Below are 24,624 nucleotides of genomic sequence, written 5' to 3' on the forward strand. Positions count from 1 at the left end.
TTTTTTGGAAAGGTGATGAAATGTGGCTGGCAGCCTGTTCTAGTGTTACTGTGTGCAGTGTTTAACAATTCTGACAGTGCCTTCTGCAGTAATGGTATCTTAATAAGTACACACGCAGTGCATCAGGAAGAGCTAGCGTGATATAAACTCAAATGTTACCTGAATCTACAGTGTGATTGTCTCTCTGGAAATGGTGCATTTCATGATTAGTTTGCTATTTATGTGCCTTAGCTAGTTCTGTAGTTAAAATAAGGTGTTGAATATGGCAGAGGAATAATTTTTTCCCACTGTGCCTTAAACTTAATGCAGATGCCTGGTCTGCACTAGGATTTTACTACAAGATTGCCAACAAAAGCAAGATACTTATTGTTTATGTGGGATATTTTGACACTGAGGATGCATCCAAGGATTTATGCAGCTCCGGATTGATATACTATTGAAAACCTCCCTGGATGCTAGATGTGCACATCTTTATCTTTGCAGGATTTTTATGCATTGCTACTAGTGTCCCTGGAGTAAATTGATTTTGTCATGGTAACTTAATGTTCTGTTGCCCAAGATCAGTGTGTGAGATGGTAAACTTAAAATGTCCTTGCAATGGCCTACTGGAGAAGGGTTATAAATTACCATTCTAAAAATTATCTCTTTGAATTTTCTTTTCAATGTCCTTTATGTAGGTACAGTCTGGAGTAAGATGCTTCTGGTAAATGAGATAGACAGCATAAACCCTATTGCCTGTAGATAACTGGTTCTGCATTGAAAAAAACTTCCTTGTCAATTGAGTTGCCAAAGTGAGTAGGTTACTTTCATTAAAAAAATGAAATCCTTTAGAAAAGTAGCACTTGCTTTTCAGTCTGAGGTAATAACTAGAAGAAAGACAAACTTGGAGAAATTAAAGAAAGTGTGTAGAGGCCTTCTCCCAAGTTCAACTCTGCTATAATAGTAGTGAATGATGGGCAGCCATAGTACATGCTTGCAGACAGTGCCTCACAGTCTCCAATGACATACAGAAGACCAGTGAGGTACATGGAATCTGTATGATTTCACATGTGGCCTGGCTTTTTTGATAATAACATATCAAGTTGGCATCTTAATTGCTACTCTCATACAGAGGAACTAGCAATGTAGCAGCTTGTCTGACAGTGTGATCTGTGTCTGAAAGGTGCAGCCTATTTCATGTGTAGGTAGTATTCAAGGTATTCAGGGTGCTGTAGTCTGCAGTCTGATCTCCCCCTCTGTGGCACTGGGACTAATAAAGCCCATTCATCTCTAGTGGTTGACATGCAACTGTACTGGGTGGTCTTGTGGCTTTGCCCTTAACATCCTTCCTGAGGTGGCAGGCTCAGCACTGTTTCACCACCTTTTTCTTCTGCCTTTGAAACTGCTATGTTTTGTTTGCTTCTGAGAAGCAGTTGCCAGCTAGTGCTGAAACCAGTTCTCTGGCTTTAGTGGATTGGTTTTGGACATAACGCTAGTGTTGACTGAAATGGTGAGATGTGCTGAGAGGAGCCTGACAAATGTTGAGCAGAATGACACTTTTATGTACAAGGTAGACCTGGAGCTGCCCAGCATGACACACTTGCCCATGGCCCAGCGCCTGCTCACTGTGTTTCACAGTCTGGTTGCACCCAGGTAATCTCCATACAGCTTTGGCTTTAGCTGTGTGTTGAAATTCCATTAGCCAATATCGTTGGTTCACCTATTGATTTCAACAAAATGTTGAAAGGGACGTGAGCACTGTTGCAGAGTGGCAGGGTGGTAGAAATGCTGCAACCTTCTTTGAAGCGTCTCCTTCAGAAGCCGCTCAGAGTAAGGCCACCAGAACAGCCATTTCAAGTCCATGCACACACACACGCCACAGATAGCTCAGCATAGGAAAGACAAGAAGGATCTTTGTATAATGTATTCCAGTGAAGGTTTATTCCAAAGCACGCTGAAGGGATCAGGGGCAAAGACAAAACCATGTGGTTTGCACAGACTTAAGTATGGGGTCAGTGACCAATGACCTGAGGGCACAGGGCAGGGTAAAGGGCAGGGTAAAGGGCAGCAACCTGCAGGGGGAACGAGGGATGAATAATTGGGGTGGGCAGTGTCAACTGGCCAATGAGGGAAGAAATCTAATGTAGATCAGCAGTAGTGCTGCAGAGCACCATGGGCTAGGTCCTCTCTTTAGCCTAGGTGAGGAAAACTATGGTATATTATTCCAAGGCAAGGCCCTGGGGATTTCCCTGAGGGGGAAGGATTCAGAGGATTCCACAGAGCACAGCAAAAGGGGCTTTCCTAAAGTACTTGAAACTGGCTCTTCCTGCCTCCAGATGTGTCAGCAGCTATCAGGAGGAATAGCTAAGATGTCTGTATAATCCTCACCTTATGACACCCTTTAAAGTAACATAAGTAGTTAGAATCAGCAATGGAAACAATGAGGCTAAGAGTAAGATCTTGATAGGGGAATGATGGATGTGAATGTTAGATCTGCTCCACATTGTGCTTTGAGTGCTGTCTGCTGCTGGTGGGGTGTACCAGTGTAGTGGGTCTAGCACTGGCCAAACGCCAGTGCACCCACTAGAATTATTTACTCATTTTCTGCTGGGAGATAAGGATTAGGAGGAGAGCAAAGCAGGCTCAAAACTTTAAAGGGTATAAAGAAAACTTTATTAACAGAACTAAAAGAAAAATAATAAATCAGAATAAACCTTCAGAACACTTCTTCTCCCTCCAACTCCTCTTTCTTTTCCCACTGACAACGTAAAGAGACAAAATTTGGTATTTTCAGTCAGTTTACCACTTCTAAAATAATCTTTCTTCAGTTTACTTAGGGAGAGAAGTCTCTCATGCCATGCCATGGAGACTTTTCCACAAGAAACAGTTCTCTCATGGTTTTAATTTTCACGAATAGCAGCTGGCCAGAAATCCGCAATCGTGAAGTCCCTCCCATGGTTTGGTAGTCTTCCCACAACTACCACCATGGGTCATCTCAGCTTATTGGGGTGCAATTTTAAGGATGAGCTGTTCTAGTATAGAAACAAAAGTTTTTTTTGTTTTATCTCTGGGAACAGAGGTTTTCTTCTCCCATCCCTGAGGCCAGGTTTCTCATCTCTCTCTGTTCAAGCTTTTCATTAGATCACAGCTACGTCAACATCTGCTTGCTTCAACACTGGTGCTTCTGCTCACGGCTATGACTAGAATGCTACATCCCCCCAATGCATTTCATGAGTTACAGGAAAAAAGTGTTGTGTATTAATTATATCTTCACCATAGCCTTACAAGAGAATTTCAGCCCAAGACTAAGGCATCTCCTCATTCTCCTCCCATCTGGGATTTGACTCCTTCTTCACTGACCTCGGTGTCTCCATGTTGTTTTCTTTACGTGTCTTCCCCATGTCCTTTTTCTCTCACTCTAGAGAGGATTGATGTCTGCAAGTTTCATCTGTGCACTGAAAGAGTTAATGTCTCACCCAGCCCTGTGGATGGTCATGTGATCTCTGCCGGGCGGTGGCTGCTTTGACTGCGTGGCTGTTTTCCGGCCCCTGCCGCGTTCAATTCCAGCCGCGGGGCTGCTTTCTCCGTGGGGCTGCAGGGCCGCCTCTGTTCTTAGCCTCATGATTTTCCACGGTGCCAGCAGGATAGCTCGGCAGCTCACGGCTGGAACAGGGCCCGGTTTGGCTCCACCCGAAGCCGAGCAGAGCCGGTCTGGCCCATCACCCGTGGTTGGAACTCGCTCGTGGCAGAATCTCAGCTGAGCTGTGCCACGGGCTGAGCTGGCCAGGCTGTGCGGCGGAGCAGAGCCCAGTTCTGCCAGCGTCCAGTTACCTGTTCAAAAGCTGGAAGCAAGAGAGTTTTTCCTGGCGTTTGTTCATTTTTAAATGTGATTTCACAGAACCATATTCAGCTCTCTTAAGTGATTTAACAGGGTGTCAATATTCAAAACTAGCTAGCTGGTTGGTTCTGTCAGGTCTGAAGGAAGCTGCCAAGGTCCTTACAGGGAATTACTTCTGTAGCTCATGGATTTTTTCCTTAACTAAAAACCAAACAACGTTAAACCACAACAACCAGATAATGTTTTGGAAGAATGGCTGTTGGATATTTCATATAGCTGGAGGGCTTCAGAAACAAAGGGAAACTCTGATTCTTTGTTATGTATAATGCCACAAGGAGGACTTTAAAAATAATTTATTTGAAGAATTATGCTGTGGTATCTTAAGATAGGTATTGTGATGTATTTCTAATCTAGCAAAAGAACCAATTATGTTATTGAACACACCATGAGCATCCTGGATTAGCTCTTTCTCAGGGCAGGCTGACTGTTAAAAGCTGGCTAGGCACTTCTGTGTTTAACATCTTGACCATGTAGGATTTGCATCCAAATTTTAAGTTGCTAATAAAATTCTGTGGGCAGTGAATGAGGCATCTTGTTAACATTGTTTTCTTGTGTGTATCCAAAAATATCTTCCTAATGGTACCATTTATTATATAGCTCTATTGTGCATTATCCAGTGTGTCAAGACAAGTGCCATGCTGGCTGACTGCATACCTAGTATGATAGTATCCCTTTTTAGAGCAGTGAGGATTAAACTGAAGAGGATAAGTGTGGTATTTCCGGTAGGAAGGGCTAGTCTTAATGCTAGGGGAGACAGGGTGTGCTCTATGGTGCTGGGACAGAGCAGCCTCTGAGCACTGTGATCTGGAAAACTGCCTTTCTGATCAATCTAGCTGCTTCTTGGCTCTGTTTTGACCTTTCTTCTTCATTTTGACAGTACCCTGGGCTAAGTTATTTGCCTAATCAATTTTCAGAGCTATAAAAGAATTTTTCTTATCTGTCTTGGGAACAGGATAAACAGTAAGTGTCTGCAACATGTCCCTTAATCTAGAGATAAGACAGTGTAGATCTGCATAGGCTTATGCTGTACTACATGTTGCTAAAGCTGTTTTAAAATGTTTTTCAGGTTCTAAATGGCTTCTAAGAAGTTGGGATCTGAGTCTCATGGTAAGTAAAATTTGGTATCCCTGTCTCTTCAATAAGATGAATCCTACTATTGCTGCTGACTCATGTCCCAGCCTAGATAGTCCATAGAAACTAATCTGTTCAGCTCATGACAGAATAATACCTTCTCCTTCCCCTCACTTCCCCCTTCAAAATCAAAGCTGAACTGCAGTTGTGATACTGATTTGATGTTTACTGAAGTGGACACTAGATTTGTAGCTCCTTTCTATGGAAGTCACGTGAACAGCTGGATTGAAAGTGAAGCTTTTAATATATCATAGAACTATGCTTTTTGCTCAGCAGTGAATTTTTTTCCTAAATTAGACTAATCTGGTTCAGCAGGCAAGCGAAGAGAATATTTTCTTCCACATTTGAGATGCATAGTGTCATGAAGATGATTGGTACAATAAAAATTATTTACCTGTATATGTGCTTATCTCTTGAGGATTAATATTTCTGTGGAACATTAAAGTCCAGTTTGTTGTATGTCATGTATCTTCTTCAAATTAGCAATCATTCAATGCAGTACAGGGCAGTTCATGTGAAATTTCTAACACAATTTTTCATGCTATAGAAACTTAGCATTGATCTTTCTGGGTAATCTTTCTGATAAGAGGGTCCTGGGGAATTCCATTTTTCTTTCAGCTTTTTATTCAGTCTTGCAAGTAAAAAGTTGAACTACAGAATAAGAAATGCCTCACTTAAATATGTGGTTAAGGATTAATAAAAATGACCAATCAAAACTCAATTTTTATATGGTCTCCTTTGTGGCCCAGTGATCCTGCTGCAAGATAATGAATTTATTTATTTGCTATCTGCCAGCTTTTTACCACTTGTTCTCTTGTATCTATGAACATTCTGATCTGCTTGTCTTCTGAGTCTATTTTTACTTCTCTTTTGCTTCCTAAACCAGACTAGCAAAGACACTGCTCAGAGCTAGAATGCAATCTGTCTTAAATATTTCTCAAAACAGTATGCTGTGGTGGAACATGCTCCTGGCTTCAAAATAACAAAATCAAAATAAATGGTACTGTAAGCTGGCTGCTTAACTTGTCTACTCTTCTGTGTACTTTCTGTTCCTAATGATACCAGTGACACTGTCATGGTATTGTTTCTGAGGAGTAGTAGAGCAACTTCCTTGGCTTATTATGTTTAAAGTAATTAGCAAGGCAATTCTTTTCAGTTTTCTCCAGGGTTGTTAAGAATTATTTTGACCAAGTGAATTTTGGCTTGCTGTAAAGCATCTAGTTGAACAGCTACCTGGTTTTTATCAGTTCAGTGTCTCTGGCAGGCTGATAGAATCAGTCAATATAGTTGATGTATCTCTTGTACTTATTATTGAGCTGCTTATTGGAGGTTAGAGGACTGTTGTTGAATCACAGAATGATTGAGGTTGGAAGGGACCTCTGGAGATGGTCATGTCCAAAACCCTGCTCAAGCAGAGCCACCTAAAGCACCTACTCAGGACTGTGTTCAGATGGAGATGAAGATGGGAACATAAGGTATGGATGGAGAGGAAGGAACACTTTTCCTGTTTTGGAAGGTATTCTTAGCATACACCTATAACTATGCCTAAGTGTGTAACTTCAAATGCTCTTGTCATTTGAATAATTGGAAATTCAAGCTTAAGTTTCAGTAATTGGTACCATCTAGAAATACAGCTCTCATCTATTGCACAAAAGGTTTGTTATATCAAGTGCAGTATGTTAATATTGTTGTTGTATTCTCACTGTCACTATATAACTTGAAAGCTCCTAATTCCAATTTCTGAGAATTATGTGTGTTTTGTGACCATGAAAACTAAGTTCTACTTGGTTTCAAAACTGTTCCCCATTTATAACTAGTAACTGGTTTTATCTGAAATGTTTCAATTCTGCTACTTTAAGACAACAAAATTGTCACTTGATGAGACACTTAAAAGGGCTTATGTTTTTTTCATGTACTCTGAGTTACATGCATGGGAGAAATACCAACAAGATATTCTCAAGAGGTCAAAACAAGAAGAAAAACTTTATTGGCAACTTCAGAAAATCAGAACTGTGGCAAAAGGTTTAGAGCAGCTGTCTTAGGTTGCAAAATGTAGCTGGGGGTGTGTATTCTATTACCATCTGTTAGAGGTGGGGCAGTTATCTTCTGTTAATTGGGAAGTTTTCTTTATTCCACAACCAATCCTTCCTCCAGGAAATATCTTCTGTTAATGAGCTATTGAATCTCATTGCATTACTGATAAAATTACATCATCCCATTGTGAGATGCTCTGCCCAGGGGGAGGAGCCAAGCATTCCTACCTGGATATAATCTGAGAATTAGAACACCAGAGCCAGCCTTTTCCCACTGGATTCCCAGAGAAGCAGCTTTCTTCTCCACTGCATTCCCAGACCCATCTATACCACCACTGGGTCTCCAGAGGAAAACGACACCCTTCTATAGGATCACTGCTTCAACAGAACCACATCTGTCACTCCAGGAGGACTGCAGCCACCATTTAATTGGACTTCTACCAAAACTCTGACCAACAACAGGGTGTCAGGTCATATTCTCACTCTGTCAGTATTGTTTTGGGGTTTTTTTGTACTATTGCATTTGTATTTTTATTTTTCCTAATAAAGAACTATTATTCCTATTCCCATATCTTTGCCTGAGAGCCCCTTAATTTCAAAATTATAATAATTTGGAGGGAGGGGGTTTAAATTTTCCATTTCAAGGGAGGCTTCTTCCTTCCTTAGCAGACACCTGTCTTTTCAAACAAAGACAGATTTTGGCACCCAATGTGCAGCTCGAGGGCATAGGAACAAAAAGGGAATAACAGTTCTTAAATAATCTATTTTTTTGTGCTGATATAGAAACCTCATTAAGTGTCACCATGTGGTCTAGCTTACCCTGGTTCGGGTGGCACGTGGTTGTGGCTATATTTCTCCCATTTGCAGGCCCTTATCTAAACATGGGTCCTATAACTAAGGCTGCTGTGGCTGTTATCCACTTTGCTTTATGCGTTACTAAGGTGAGGAACTAATGGATTTGTAACTTCCTCTGGAAGACGGGCACATGGATTCAGCGCTATCACACACTAACTGTATTTTTGGGGTTACTTTAATAATGGTACTTACTGGGAGGAAATGGCACTGGGTGAAAATTTCTCCCAACCCTTCACCCAGTTCTTTGGGTCTGCCCCACCAGTTTTTGAAGGGTTCAAATCTTCTCTAAACGCTAATGATATACAATGGCTAGTGTTGCTGATAGGCCTGTTCTATTTAGCATTCAGAGATAAGTGAAGATTGACTTGAATAACCACCCTGACACCTATCCCAGAAAACAGGGATGCTGCCCCAGAACCTGACACTGCCCTGGGGACTAGGGATGCTGCTGTCCCAGAGCCTGACCCTGCCCCACAGCCCACCTCAGAAATGAACCACCTGGATTGAGTGGGGGTTCTGGTGAAGGAGATGCGTGAAATGAGCCAAATGCTGAAGGAGTACATTTCTTCAGCTGGTGAGAAACCCTTCCCCTACCTCAAAGAAGGAGAGTCTAATGGTGCAGCAGTAGAACCCACAGATGTTACAACCATCCAGGTTCCAGCTGAACCGCAAGGGCAGTCACAGCCAGCAGCAGTTGCCCCTGTGGAAATGAGGAAGTCCAAGATGAAATCAGAGCACCCAGATAATGATAACAAAAGAGGGCCCTCACAACCCACAGGGGAGCCAACAGTTGAGATCATCACCAAGTCCCTGACGTACGAAAGTCTCCATAATCTGCACAAAGACACTGTACGACAGGGATGTGAGGCTTATACAACCAGCTTACTCCAGCTCTGGGACCTTATGGGTGCAAGTGTGCAACTGGATGTTGGTGAGGCAAGGAATTTGGGACCCTTGACCCCAGACTCATGTATGAATCAGATTTTTGTAAGGGAGCCAGGGTCCCTTTCCCTCTGGGAGCGGCTTTTAACGAGTGTAAGAGAAAGGTTTTTCCATAGGGAGAGAATGCAGGAGCACCACCATAGAATGTGCTGGAAGACCCTTGAGGAAGGGATCCAACAGCTGAGAGAAGTGGCAGTATTGGAGGTACTCTTTGGGAGAGATGGACAGCATGTTAATGACCCTGACAAGGCCAGGTGCACAGGGCAAATCTTGTGGAATCTGGCAAATCTGGGGCCATCTCAATACACCACCTTCATTGCAATGATTGATGCCAATACCAACTGAGAGACAGTAGGTTCTGTTGTCAACAAGCTTAGAAATTATGAGAGTATGATCAATGGCCCAATGCAGGCTCATGTCTCTGACATGGTTAAGGACCTCAAAAAGGAGGAGAGAGGAGGTGAGGAGGAACAGTTCCCATATGGCACCAGTGCGAGTCACAGGCCCCAAAGTCAGAGTCCAACATCCCCCAGCTAGAGAGAGAGGATACACCCCACAAGCTGACCTGTGGTTCTTCCTGTGTGACCATGGGGAGGTGGGATGGGAAACCTACTTCTGTCCTGGCAGCATGGGTGCGTCAACTCAAGGAGGGAAACACTAATCGAAGGAGTTCCACTAACGTAAAGGTAGCCTCAAACTCCTATGACTGAGCTGCTGGGTATGATCTGTCAGATTCCCTTGAAGGAACCTCTAGTATGTACATCCAGGAAAGAAAGAATAACCAGGGTTAGAGGGGCCCTGCCTCTAGCCAGGAAGAGGCATGGGAAAACCAGGTCTTTTGGACTGTGTTGATCTGATGGCCTGGCACACCAGAGCCAGAAAAATATGAAGTAATAGTTGATACTGGTGCGCAGTGTACCCTAATGCCATCGGGACATGTTGGGGCAGAACCTGTTTCCATTGCTGGGGTGATTGGGAGATCGCAGCAATTGACCCTGTTGGAAGCTGAGGTGAGCCTGACTTGGAAGGAGTGGCAAAAACATCCTATTGTGACCGGCCCAGAGGCCCCGTGTATTCTGGGCATAGTCTTCCTTCAGAACGGCTATTACAAAGACCCAAAGGGATTCAGCTGGGCTTTTGGAAGAGCTACTGTAAAGGCAGAGTATTGGAATAATACCAATATAGCTGGATGGGATGTGCCTGAGCTTGTCTGGCCCTTGGTGCTGAACCAAATAGTGGCAACTGTGGTGTTTCACCCCAGAGACACCTTTGGCTAGCTGTGTGCTGCAGCTGGGTGCTTGGAGACAAGTCCAGGCATGCAGGAACTCCGGTGGCTGCGGGATGGAGCTTCCCCCATAACAGAGTCTGCTCCTCAAGTTTACCTCTGGCGGAGAAGCTTTAAGGTGATAGCAAAGGAAAGGAGTCGGTTCTGATGGAGGGTTTTGATCCAGAGTTCTATTCAGGCCCACAGGCCTCGGAATCCAGCAACAGCTCCAACAGAACTCTCCGAACCACGTGGTTGCTGGCTCTTTTAACCCCAGGGAGACGGGGAGGGAAGGGGTAGGAAGCCCACCAACCAGGTACATGAGAGGAGGTCTTAAGGGACAAAGGACACCTGGACGGCCCAATGCCCCCCAGGGGTAGAGGGCATCTTTTGAATCTGCCAATCACTTGACGCCCTTCTGGAATGCCAAGATTGATAGACAGTACTCAGCCGGGGAAAGGAGAGGTAACTGACACACCTGGCAGGGAATTATCAGGGGAGGGACCCGAGGTTCTGAGGTAAACCTTGAAATCACAATGCAACAGCAGAGGACATTAAGCAGTTGAACACCTTGCCTAGACTATCAGAAAACCCATCTGCAGTAGGACTCCTGAGGGTGGAAGAGCAATGAGTACCAATTGCCACCTTGACAGCGCACTGCCAGCAGTATCAGAGGAATCGAGATGCTGTGATCCCCATCCACAAAATCCTCCGTGAGCTGGAGAGCCAAGGAGTGGTCAGTAAGGCCCACTCACCCTTCAGCAGCCTCATTTGGCCTGTGCAGAAATCTGAAGGAGAATGGAGATTGACTCTAGACTATCGTGCATTGAATGAAGTGACTCCGCGGCTGAGCGCTGCTGTGCCGGACATGCTGGAACTCCAGTACGATCTGGATTCCAAGGCAGCAAAGTGGTATGCCACTATTGACATTGATAACGCGTTTTTCTCCATTTCTATGGCCACAGAATGCAGGCCTCAAATTGCTTTCACCTGGAGGGGTGTACAGTACACTTGGAACCAGCTGCCCCAGGAGTGAAAACACAGTCCCACCATCTGCCATGGACTGACCCAGACTGCACTGGAAAAGGGTGAAGCTCCCAAACGTCTGCAGTGTATCGATGACATCATTGTGTGGGGGAACACATCAATGGAAATATTTGAGAAAGGAGAGAAGATCATCCAGATTCTACTGGAAGCCGGCCACGCCATTAAGAAGAGGAAAGTCAAAGGACCTGCCTGAGAGATCCAGTTCTTGGGGGTAAAGTTGCAAGATGGATGGTGTCAGATTACCACTGAGGTCGTCAATAAGATCACAGCAATGTCTCCACTGACCAGCAGCAAGGAAACACAGGCTTTTGTAGGCATCATAAGTTTTTGGAGAATGCACATTCTTGAATACAGCCAGATTGTGAGCCCTCTCTACCTGGTTACCTGCAAGAAGAATGATTTCCACTGGGGCCCTGAGCAGCAACAAGCTTTTGCCCAGATCAAGCAGGAGATCGCTCATGCAGTAGCACTTGGCCCAGTAAGGACGGGACCAGAGGTAAAGAATGTGCTCTACTCTGCAGCCGGGAACAGTGGCTTGTCCTGGAGCCTGTGGCAGAAGGTGCCTGGGGAGACTCAAGGCTGACCGTTGGGATTCTGGAGCCGAAGTTACAGAGGAGCCGAAGCCAACTACACTCCCACAGGGAAGGAAGTCTCAGCAGCCTATGAAGGAGTTCAAGCTGCCTTGGAGGTGATTGGCACAGAAGCACAACTCCTCCTGGTACCCCGACTACCGGTGCTGGGGTGGATGTTCAAAGCAAAGGTTCCCTCTACCCCCTATGCCACCAATGCCACCTGGAGCAAGTGGATTGCTCTCATCATACAGTGCAATAAATCCGTGGTTCTCTGGGCTAATATAAATCCAAATCCGGCTTTCTCAGGACTAAAGCCCACATGGAATTGCATAGACGGAAGATAAAAGACGAGAAGCGCTCTTTGCCACGTGGAGATGAGTATTCAGTTTATTAGCTTGTGACAGGACACTTCTGGTGGCAGCGACCACCCAGGTAGCAAAGAGGCAGAACCACACCTGCCGTAGGGTTTTATGCCCCAGGTGATGGGGGCGGGGAAAGAGGACCGTGGCCAATGGGATAACATTGGGGAGGGGCGAGGGGAGGGACCACCCGTGGGACAGACCACTAAGGGAGGGGGGGTATGGGGACAAACCATGTGATGAGAAAGGGGGAATAAACGGTCCATGTGACCTGACATACCCAGTAAAATTTTCCCATCACCAGGGTAAAAACACCAACTAAATAAGCTATTTAGTGCACTACAACAATACAGCATCCTGTATTGGAAAACTGAATTGCCCTGGGATTTTGGAGGTAATTACAAATTGGCCTGAAGGTGAAAACTTTGGTCTCACTGATGAAGAAGAGCAGGGACAATTGATATGGGCTGAAGAAGCTCCACCATACAACCAACTACCAGCAGAAGAAACACAATACGCTCTTTCCACTGATGATTCCTGTCGCATCGTACGGGTGAAACGAAAATGGAAAGCAGCCGTATGGAGTCAAATACAACAGGTTGCACAAGCTACTGAAGGAGAAGGTGGATCTAGTCAACTTGCTGAATTCATTGCTGATCAGCTGGCTCTGGACATTGGTGAAAGAGAGAAGTAGCCAAAGCTATACCTTTATACCAATTCATGAATGGTAGCTAATGTTCTTTGGGGCTGGCTGGAAAGGTGAAAAAAGGCCAACTGGCAGTGTAGAGAAAAACCAATCTGGGCTGCTGATGACTGGAAAGACATCGCTACCAGGGTAGAGAAACTACCTGTGAAAGTCTGTCATGTAGATGCCCATGTCCCCAAGAGTCGGGCTAACGAGGAACACCGAAACAACAAGCAGGTAGATCAGGCTGCAAAGATATAGATGTCAAAGATAGACTTAGATTGGTAACACAAGGGAGAGTTATTCCTAGCTCGATGTGCCCATGATGCCTCAGGTCATCAGGGCAGAGATGCTACCTGTAAGTGGGCATGAGACTGAGGGGTAGATCTAAACATGGACAGTATTTCTCAGGTTTTCCATGACTGTGAGACATGTGCTGAGATCAGGCAGGCCAAGTAGGTGAAGCCCCTATGGTATGGTGGGTGCTGGTCCGAATATATATATGGGGAAGCCTGAGAGACTGACTACATCACACTGCCCCACATACACCAAGGCAAGCGCTATGTGCTGACCGTGTTGGAAGCCACTACTGGATGGCTAGAGACCTACCCTGTGTCTCATACTACTGCTCAGAACAGCATCTGCACCTGGAAAAGCAAGTCCTGTGGAGACATGGCACCCCTGAGAGAATTGAGTCAGACAACAGGACCCATTTCAAGAATGGCCTTATAAACACCTGGGCCAGAGAACATGGTATTGAATGGGTATATCATATCCCTTATGCACCAGCTGCTGGGAAAGTTGAACGATGGAATGGACTACTTAAGACTATCCTGAACGCACTTGGCAGGGGTACCTTTAGGAACTGGGAAATGAACTTAGCCAAAGCTACCTGAATGGTCAACACCCAAGGGTCCATCAATTGAGCTGGTCCTGTCCAGTCTGAACCCTTGCACACAGTGGATGGAGATAAAGTCCATGTACTAGTGAATGGTATTTTAGGCAAGACTGGATTAGTCCCACCTCAAGCAAATGTAAACCCATCCATGGCATTGTTTTTGCTCAAGGACCTGGTTACACTTGGTGGGTAATGCAGAAAGATGGAGAAGCCCGTTGTGTACCACAGGGAAACCTAGTCTTAAGTGAGAACTGTGTGTAAGGTTTCATTGTGTAGAGTTTATTGATTTGGGTATGATGCAGATATTAATAGAGTAAGGGGTGGATAATGTCTTAGGTTGTAAGATGTGGCTGGGGGTGTGTATTCTATTGCCATCTGATAGAGGTGGGGCAGTTATCTTCTGTTAATTGGGCAGTTTTCTTTATCTCTTCTACAACCAATCCTCCCTCTGAGAAATATCTTCTGTTAATGGGCCATTAAATCTCACTTCATGACTGATAAAATTACATAATCCCATTGTGAGATGCTCTGCCCGGGGGAGGAGCCAAGCATTCCTACCTGGATATAATCTGAGATTTAGAACACCACAGACAGCCTTATCCCACTGGATTCCCAGAGGAAGACGAGGGCCATCTACACCACCACCGGACTTTCAGAGGAAAACTACACACTTCTACAGGATCACTGCTTCAACAGGACCATATCTGTCACTCCAGGAGGACTTAAGCCACCATTTAATTGGACTGCTACCAACATCCTGACCAACAGCATGTTAGGTTGTATTTTGACTCCGTCAGTTGTTTTTCTTTTGTTTGTACTATTGCATTTGTGTTTTTAATTTTCCTAATAAACAGCTGTTATTCTTATTCCCATATCTATGCCTGAGTGCTCCCTAATTTCAAAATTATATTTTGGAAGGAGGGGGTTTACATTTTCCATTTCAAGGGAGGCTCCTGCCTTCCTTAACAGACACCTGTCAACTAGTTGAATTAGTTAGTTGAAAAGGACTGTGCACATCTTTTTCCTTCTTAAATATGTCATCACAGAGGCTTTATCAACTTCTCTAATTGAGCCAGCAACATGTCTATTGTCAGAGCCTTCAGGGATTGGCTCTACTGGACAAAGTAGAAATTTTGAGCATCTTTCTCTCAGAAGCTGCCTCTGTGGCTTCCCCTGCCCACTAAAAAAAACCCTGATTGTTTTAAACTAACACAAAAGATGAAGTAGGTAACAGCCATATTAAATAACAGTTAAAAAAACCCCTTTCATTGCTCCACTTTAAGATGTGACTATACAACTGTAGCTTGTATAATATTTCCTCTACATAGGTTTTTCTTATTGCTTTAGAATCTTTCATTAAAAACAATTTGCGCTCTTACCCATCAGTGTGTTCAAGCAGAAAAAGGATTCTTGTCTTTCTATGTCAGATTTTAACTTCATGTAGTAGGTTGATGCAGTCCAGATGCCTGGCACGCACCAAAGCCGCTCGCTCACTCCCCTACCCAGTTGCATAGGGGAGAGAAAATTTAACAAATGGTTTGTGGGTTGAGATAAAGACTGGGATAAATCACTCCCCAAATTCTGTCACAGACAAAATAGACTAAAATTAAAGATATTAATTGAATTTATTGCTAACAAAATCAGAGCAGGGTAATGAGAAGTAAAATAAACCCTTAAAAACACCTTCCCTCCACCATTCCTCCTTCTCCGACCAGGCAAGAAGACAGGGAATGGGGGTTATGGTCCATTTATCACCTGTGGTTTCTCCCACTGCTCAGGGAGAGGAGTCATTTCCCTGCTGCACTGTGGGGTCCCTCCCATAGGAGACAGTTCTCCGCGAACTTCTCCAGTGTGAGTCCATTCCTGTACCAAAACAGTGTTGCTATGTAAGTACCACAACGTGTGTTTGTATTCTCAGTGGGTAGTATCAATTTCAGACAAACAAGAAGTCTCTTTAAGGGGAGATGTCTTATAAGGGGAGGTGTTGTTTTGAACAACACCACTTAGTATGTCAGTCGGTCTAATAAGATGAGTATTTGCAACACTTGAGTAATTTGGGTTGTGAGATCAGTGCATGGAGGTGATCCTGTGTTGCACTGCATTGCAACTGGGTTCGTCATGTCCAGGGAGGGTGCAGCTGCCGGCGCCAGGCATGGGAACAAACGAGACGGGTCCTCATTTCAGAAAGCTCAAGAATCCATTTATTACCCCAGGGAGGAAGGGCGGGACGTAGACGAAAAGATGGGGCAAAGTCAGGGTCGTGGGGTTTTTATAGGGTATCACAGGGGTAGACTTAGGGTTTGGGTCAAGGGAGGAGTTATTAGCAACACAAGAAGGGTAAGATCAAATTCCTGTCTCTTAGGAACAGGGGCATTCCACAATACTGCTTTAATAAAGCCTCTGATCGGCCTTATCATAAAGCAGAGCAATAGGGCTCAGGAGCTCAGTCCCTGAGTAGGGACCGGATGCCCGAAGCTAGCTCGCTCATGCCAACGCCGTGGGGCTACCATCTAGCAAGCATGGTGATTATCAGCACTATAGTGATTAGCAAGCTCTCAGGATTTCAGCTTTGCTTGCTAGGTAGTGGTGCCCCGGGCTTGAGGCTGCAGCAGACGGAGAAAGAGGAGAAGGAGAAGGTGCAGGCTGTTCCATGGAGATGGCTTTATTTGGGGAGGTCCGTGAAGGGTCTCTGCTCTTCTTCTTCTAACTAATGGGGTACAGTATGCTTCTTTTATAGGGTTGGAAAGGATCCAAGCTTGACCAATGGTAAGGGGTTAACATGACATTGCCTTATAGGGTTACAGAGATAGGTTAAGGGCGGAGGACAGGGAAACAGGAATTTTCTTTTGCTGTTTCAGCATTCCTATTGTTCATATTCTCCAAGGTGCTTTTCCCAAACTTATGGGGTTTACTACACTCCTTCACTTGAATCATCCTGCTTAGAGCATGACTTGTGCCAGGGGGACTAAGCAGAGCATAGTAGCAGCAGTCGCACCAGACTCTGAGCAGATGAGAGATCTAGTGGTCTGTGGCCTGGCCATGATTTATCAGTCTCAGTGCAAAGGCTGTCAGAGTTGCTATTTCTACATAAGCAAATGCTTTGGCATATCCAGGTTCTCAAATTGCCAGTTCAAATGCAATTTGGATGCCATGTTGCAAATAACTATGTTGGTGTGATGCCTAAAGAGGCTGATCTAGAACAGAGACTAGACAGAGTTAATACGGTAGGTATTTATCAAAAGGCCTTAAAGGATACACCTTGGGCAGTACAAGAGCTTTGCCAGGGCAAACACCCAAGATGGTCACAAGATAGACGAAGGGTCACGAGTTTTCACACTTTTATAAGTTTTGGTCCATTTACATATTGGGGTTAATTGTCCCATTACAGCTTCATGTTATGAAGTCCCATCTTCCTGGTTTGCTCTCTTCAATTTGCCATTGTTTATGCTTTTGTGCCTGAGGCTGTAACAGTTGTCCTTTATTCTCAAGCTGGAAAAGGATTGTTTTGTCTAACTACCCTGTGAAGAGAACTTACTAACACTTAATATGAAGTTCAGAGTTACACACCAAGGCAGCACAGAATCTGAAAAATATGAAAGCTAAAACTTAAGGCATCAGGTGGCTAGTGAGGTGCCATCTGGATGCTGTGTTGTGCAATGCTTGAGTACGTGCTTCTCACTAAGGATCAGTAAAAATACTACTATATTCTTGCTGGAACACTTTTTCATCCTGATGGTGTTGATAGGATATGTTATTTGGCCTAATGGTTTCAAAGCTGGAAGAAATACTACGTTTGTCCAACAGGACTCTGGGACCAGACACTGGTGCATAGTATGGGAGTTTAAGTGATGATAGCACATAATGACAGGACCTGGGGGTCCTGGTCGACAGAAAGTTGAATATGAGTCAGCACTGCCCTGGCAGCCAGGAGAGCCAACTGTGTCCTGGGGGGCACCAAGCCAGCCAGTCAAGGAAGGGGATTGTCACGCTCTGCTCTGCACTGGTGCAGCCTCACAGTGAATACTGTTAGCAGTTTTGGTCACCACAATAAAAGAAAGATAATAAACCATTAGACAGTGTTATGAATGGAGACAAGAGCTTTTAGATGAATCCTGCCTTAGGCTTAGATTTCTGGCAGTGGCTCTGAGGTGGCCTGCACCTCAAATTGATCTCACTCACAAGTTCTTAAGAATGGCCAATTAACGCTATTGTAAAATGAATTATTTATTGAATAGACACAAGATTAGCAGACAGAAGACTTTAAATAGACTAACTACACAGAATAAAACAAAGAACTTCTAGTAGATACAAATACAGTGCATTATAAAAGGTACCTATATTACAGCTAGAAAAGAATTAGTATAGATTAGGAGTCAATGTAACTTACCACCAAATTGATGATGGAGTACACATAAAGTCCTTTCACTCAATTCCTGGAAAAGTAACCACGGAGTTTGCATCCAAACTTTGGGAAGCAGCCCTACATATTACTGTGCAGAAAACTACTGCTTTGTGAAAGTTTTGTGTAGCTTTTATAGTTTGTAAAATGATGTCTGTCAGTCAGAAATTCCAGATGCTTATCTTCCTACATCTTTGCACTAGTTTGAAAACAAACCAGCAGAGGGTTCCAAGTCAGAACTGCAATTTAATAGGAAAATTAAAATAAAGGCAAAGAACACTGGCTTAAACTGACAGTCAGTATAGAATATTAATCCCGAGGTTTCCGGGTGTGGGGTGCCTGGCTTTGTCTAGCCCTTGCTGCTAGACCAAAGGCGGCAGCTGTGGCGTTTTACCCCAGAGATACCTTTGGCCGGCTGGATGCTGCAGCTAGGCACTCAGAACAAATCCAGGCATAGTAGGAACTCAGTTTACCTCTGGTGGAAAAAGTTCAGGCGACGGTGAAGAGAAAAGGAGTGGGGTCTATCGTAAAGTCTTAATCCAGAGTTTTATTTCAGCATGGTAGACCTCTGAATGTGGTAACAGCTCTCAGTAGAACTCCCGGCTGCATGGTCTCGTCTCCTTTTAAGCCCCGGGGACAGGGGGAGGGAAGGGACAGGTGAGGGCCAACCAGGTGTGAGGAGGGGAAGGCTCAAGGGATATAGACGCTTAGACAGGCCAATGGGCCCAGACGTGAAGGGCATCTTTTGAACTTCTGCCAATCACACGACGCCTTGCTGTAATGTTAAGATTGATGGACAGCTCTTAGGCAGGAGGGCAAAAGGGGGAGGGGGAAGGTTGGCACACCTGAGGGGGTTAGGATAGGTGAAACAGGAAATCACACTGCAACATCTCCCCCTAGTTTTGTTTAAAAAGAAGAGGACTGGGTTTGTGGTGCAGAATGCTTGCCAAACCATGGTTGGTAAATTGTCTCCTCCTCTACAGGAGGTTCAGCGCTTTCCACTGAGGGTTCTATGTAATTCATTGGAGCACTAAGGGCTTCCAAATGGTAAACTTCAGGAGGGGGAGATGAGCTTGAAATCAACTTGAGAACCATGCGGTCGACTAGTCCAAAAACAATGCTAACAACTACAACAACAATAACTAATATAAACAGTACTAAAAACACAGTTTTCAGAATAGATCCCAACCAGCCCGAGAGTCCCCAGCCTTTGAACAGTCCACTCAGCCAGTCGTCAGTTTCTCTCTTGATGTCCGAGGTCTTTTACCAAGGTGGTCCATACATGCTTTGGGCTGAGGGACTATCCAGGAGATCGCTGGTGGGATGATCGCGAGTAGGACGAGGAGCAGGCTTGGTTTCATGGCGTCTTGAGGCTACATGCGAACTGTGGGATCTAAACTGGTACAAGGAACTTAAGACAAACATATTAAAACTATTCCAGATAGGAGGCTTAAATGGAATTTCCTCCAGAGAACGTGTGCGGCGTTTCCTTCTCCAGGCAGCATTGGCAACCTGGGGTGCTTCTGTTGATTTCTCTGAGACCTTGGGAACATAGGGCCTTACCCATTTGGAAGGAACCCACTTTAACCCAGAGGGGGTGGACACACAGGCGTATCCACGTCCCCAAGTAACCAATTTGTGAAGTCCCACCGTCTTCCAAGTCTCAGGGTCCTTTACTAAAACTGGAGGCTTTTCTTTCATCATCGTATTACTGCTCCCCCCAAAGTGGCGTAGGATGGGAGGATTCAGGCTGTCAAAGGAACAATTCAGAAAATTGATTGTGAACAGTGCCCTGGACAATCGGATGGGGGGGGGTTCCACCTTCAGAACCTGTTGTTTCTGGTCCAGGACTCTTTTAATATTGCAGTGAGTCCTTTCTACAATGGCTTGACCTGTAGCGGAGTAGGGGATGCCAGTTTTGTGTTCTACTCCCCATTGCTGCAGGAAGCTCCCGAATTCCTTGGATTTATAGGCTAGGCCCATTATCAGTTTTCAACTCCTTGGGGATGCCCATGAAAGAAAAGGCCTGTAAGAGGTGCTTAATGGCATCGATAGATGACTCTCCTGTGTGGGCAGAAGCATAGACCACTCCAGAAAAGGTATCTACACTAATGTGAACGTATTTCTGCCGTCCAAATGACTGTATGTGTGTAACATCTGTTTGCCACAGTTCACAACTGTTCAACCACCTTGGGTTTGCTCCCATACTCACTGTAGGGAGTGCATGTTGTTGGCAATTTGGGCATGTGTCCACAATCGCTTTGGCCTGTTCTCGAGTGATGTGAAACTGACGAACCAGGCCAGGTGCATTTTGGTGGAAAAGCTAGTGGCTGATTTTAGCCTGTTCAAAAACATTTGGGAGAGCGGCCATCACTGCAGGTGCAGCAAGAGCATCTGCCCTTCTGTTGCCTTCAGCAATAAACCCTGGCAAGTCGGTGTGTGACCTGACGTGCATCACATAAAATGATTGCTCCCGGCGAGTGACTAACTTTACAAGTTTTGAGAGCAATTCGAAAAGTGCGATGTTAGACACTTCTTGCAGTATTGCTTGATCTGCCCTGGATACTACTCCTGCCACATATGCAGAATCTGTAATCAGATTGAATGGTTCTGAGAACCTTTCAAAAGCCCTAACAACTGCAGCCAATTCAGCAACCTGAGGTGAACCTTCCACCTCAGCAATGTCCATCTCCCACTGCTGGGTTTGAGGATCCTTCCAAGTCATGACAGACTTGTGGGACCTCCCGGACGCATCTGTAAAGACAGTCAGAGCCTTTTTTAAAGGTCTCCTACTCTGAGCACTTCTTAATTTCAGAATAAATTGAACATCTTGTTCGAACATTTTGTGGGCAGGCCGGTGGACAGAAATTTGTCCTGAGTAGGAATCCAGAGCAAACTGCAACACTTCATTTTCTTGAAACAATTGTTCCAATATTTGCATAGAATTTTGACCTGATTTTAACTCAATTGGAATGTGAATGCACTCAAATCACATCCTTCTAACTCCCTGATCCGGGTCCTTGCTTTCCAGATCAGGTCTGCTACCAGCTCCTGAGGCTTTGTCATTCTCTTGGACCTTTTGTGACTGAGGAAAACCCATTCTATGATCAAGAGAGGGTCCCTCTGGTCCTGGCCCTTTTTTGGCATGCCCTTTGCCTTAGGTGATTGTTTTTCCTCCCACTGGAAAATGATTCCATGGAGGTGTGGCAACTTACCTAAGATGATAAATTTGAATGGCAGGTCAGGCCGACCTCGGTTGGCCTGTCTTGTGGACATTGCAATCTGAACCTTTTCTAGAGCTTTCTGTGCCTCTGGGGTAATAGACCTAGGAGCACCCGGGTCCTCTCCCCCTTTCAATAAATTGAAAAGAGGGGCAAGGTCTTCGTTAGTCAGACCGAGCCATGGCCTTACCAAATTCAAAGACCCACACAACTTGTGGACATCCGCAAAGATCTTGATCCTTGGATTGATTTCTAGTTTTTGAGGAACAATTGTCCTATTTCCAATTTCTAGGCCCAAATATTTCCAAGGTGGCATCTTTTGAATTTTCTTGTCCTGGAGCTCAAACCCTGCAACAATCAATGCATCAATCGTTAGGTCAAGCGCACGTGTGAGTAAATCATCATTGGGGGCACACACAAGGATATCATCCATATAATGATAGATGATGGCCTTCTCTGCGGCTGCACACACTGGGGAAAGCAGGGAAGAGACATACCACTGGCAGATCGCTGGGGAAACCTTCAGGCCCTGAGGAAGAACTGTCCAATGGTACCTTTTCATAGGGGCTTCCATGTTGATGGTGGGGACTGAGAATGCAAAACGCGGCGCATCGTCAGGGTGTAAGGGAATATGGAAAAAACAATCTTTTATATCACTAACAGCTAATTTCCAATCCTGGGGAAGCATTGTTGGGGATGGCATACCAGGTTGGGGAGAGCCCAAATCTTCAATGATATTATTATTTTGTCGGAGGTCATGGAGGAGCCGCCATCTCTTGTTGTCAGCTTTCTGAATGACAAACACTGGAGAGTTCCACAGGGACGTGGTCTCCACAATGTGACCCTATTTCAGTTGCTCTTCCACTAGCTCTTCAAGCGCCTTTATTTTTTGTTTACTGAGCAGCCACTGTTTCACCTCAACTGGTTTGTCTGTTTTCCACTTCAGTTTTTGGGTGGGGCGCTGTTGTTCAATGACCACTGTACAAAAATCTTGTGGAGAGTCTGAATATCAATTGTGACACCCCACTGGGCCATTGAATCTCTCCCTAACAAAGGTTCCGAATAATCTAACACAAATGGACGTATATTTGCCAATTGTCCGTTTGGTCCCTCGATTTGGATGATGCTTTTGGATTGTCTTGCCAATTGCAGGCCTCCTACACCTTGAACGTGACCAGCAACGTTTTGCAAAGGCCAATGTGCTGGCCAGTCTTGTACTGGGATCACTGTGCAGTCTGCACCCGTGTCTACAAGCATCTCAATGCGTTTTGACTCCCCACTCCCACTGACATTACACCATAATTTGGGTTTGTCTTTCCCAATAACTTGGACCCGGGTGACTGTGGGCCCTTGTTTTTCGGTGCCTTCAGGTAAAAATGGCACAGGGATAGCTTGTGCAACAATTTGTCCTTTGGGAAGAAACAGGGGTGGGTGGAAACAGTGCAGCCCAAGAACGAATTGCTCAGGATCTCATGTTGTCATTCCTGGAGCAATTTCAATCTCATGTGGTATGTGTTTGGTGTCCCCAATGAGGATGTACTTACAGCGAATACGGTGCCAAGTACCCTTCTGTTCTGGGCTGACAGAGACAAAATGTCAGTCCGTGTCTTTCAGGTGGAGTGATCCTGTCAGCTGCAACCTGTAAGGCTCATTGACAGAAGACGTGGTTAACATAGGTTCACCTTAATCATAACAAAGGTTATTTTGTTGCATTTTTAACAGTGGACCAGCAGACGTGGTCTTTGAAGCATCTGCTTCACTTACAGAAATAGTAATATTACCACGTGCTTGGTTTTTTTTGGTTCCCTTATTCCCTCTGCCTGCTCTTTTTGTGTCTGCACGCCTGGCAGGCCGGCGCTCTCCATTCCGATTTTTTGTTGTTGTTGACCCCCTGGGAGTGCTTGTAATTCTCCTCCTGTGCCATTTCTAAATTCATCAAATTGCTTCTTCAGGGGGCACTGGTTACTCCAATGCCCAAGGTTATTGCAAAGCAGGCACGGCTTTGTGGGGTCAACCATTGCTGGTCTTCGCTGCTGCCCAGGGTACTGCTGTGCTGAGGGAATGGGCGCAGGGCTGGACACGACGACACGCTGAGGTGGTCTTGGCAGCAGCCTTGGTCTGGTGTCTTCAGGAACACTCATCAGAGGCACTTTCCTGTTACAGACTAGAAGCATATCTTTTAGTGTAGGGGGAGGTTCTAGAGGGAGACTCAAAATTGCCACTCAACACTGTTCATTTGCATTTGTAAATGCCATTTCCTCTAAAACCTCTTCCCTTGCATTCTCTTTTTTAACTTGGATTCCAATGGCTTTAGTTAACCTTTCTACAAATTTCAGAAAAGGCTCTGATGGTAGCTGCTTAATCAAACTGTAGGGCTCAAAAGGCCCCTCAGGTTGGAGGGAAAAGAATGCTTTTTCAGCTGCTTCTTTTACCTTCTCGAGTGTTTGTACAGGAATTACAGTAGCTTGGATTGAGGGTGAAGACCACTGGCGTACACCGAAGAGATGCTCAATGGTAATTGTCATGCCATTAGCATCTTTTGCTGTGTATGGATCAGCATGCAAGCCTGGGAGAGCGTCTTTTAGCAGTTGTTTCCATGCTACTTCCCATAATTTGAATTCTGTAGAGGTCATGAGGCATGAGAAAAGCTGTTTTAAATCATGCGGGACTACTACAGTTCTACTCAATTCAGAATTTAAAAGGCCGCGGAAACATGGACTGTGTGGGCCATAGTCCCGGAAAGATTTACAGACCTCTTTAATCAATTGTCGTCCAAAGCAGCTCCAGGTAGTAGTTGGGGCCGCTCCTCCTTGTGCTGCACGCTGATATGAAACAGGAGCGAATGACAAAGTGGGACCCTGTATTGGGTCTGCAGCTTCCTGCCCTGTATCCCTTGCATTGGAATTATTGGGAAAACAGCAGCAGGTTTGGGGACATGCATTGGGCGTGCCCGCACCGTGGGAACCCGGGGAGGGGGCGGGGACGCAATGGGAACAGGGGGCGGAGACAGGGGGAAGGCAAGGGGCGGGGATACTGTGGGAACAGGGGGCGGGGACACCTGGTGACATCAAATCGGCAGGCGCCCCCTGGGAGGGGTAGAGGGGTGGAGCTGATGGTACAGCAGGTAAGGAAAGGGGAGGGAAGGTGTCACAAGGAACAGGAGGAGAGGGGGATGGGGAAGGAATTTTGGGAACCTCAGGGGGATCTTGGGAAGAAGATGACCAGGTTTGGGAATGTGCCACGTGGCATCCTCCATCTTGGGTAGCCCCTAGGCACTGGGGGCCATTTTGGGGATCACTGCTCTCTGAAAAACTAACAGGTGCTCTGGGTTTCAGAGCAGG

General features: G+C 45.3%; 1 protein-coding gene across 3 annotated transcripts in view; it reads left to right on the forward strand.

The window, feature by feature from the left end:
• LOC118701510 (ubiquitin-associated protein 1-like) overlaps positions 1 to 24,624 on the forward strand; it is an 87,159-nt gene that overhangs the window by 11,206 nt on the left and 51,329 nt on the right. For all 3 annotated transcript variants that reach the window (XM_036406160.2, XM_036406163.2, XM_036406159.1), the window contains exon 2: positions 4,944 to 4,984. In XM_036406160.2, coding sequence (XP_036262053.1) covers positions 4,951 to 4,984 — 34 coding nt within the window. In that variant the 5' untranslated portion in view covers positions 4,944 to 4,950. The remainder of the gene's footprint in view (positions 1 to 4,943; positions 4,985 to 24,624) is intronic.

The sequence above is a fragment of the Molothrus ater genome, chromosome W (genome assembly GCF_012460135.2).
Source record: "Molothrus ater isolate BHLD 08-10-18 breed brown headed cowbird chromosome W, BPBGC_Mater_1.1, whole genome shotgun sequence".
Classification (NCBI taxonomy): domain Eukaryota; kingdom Metazoa; phylum Chordata; class Aves; order Passeriformes; family Icteridae; genus Molothrus; species Molothrus ater.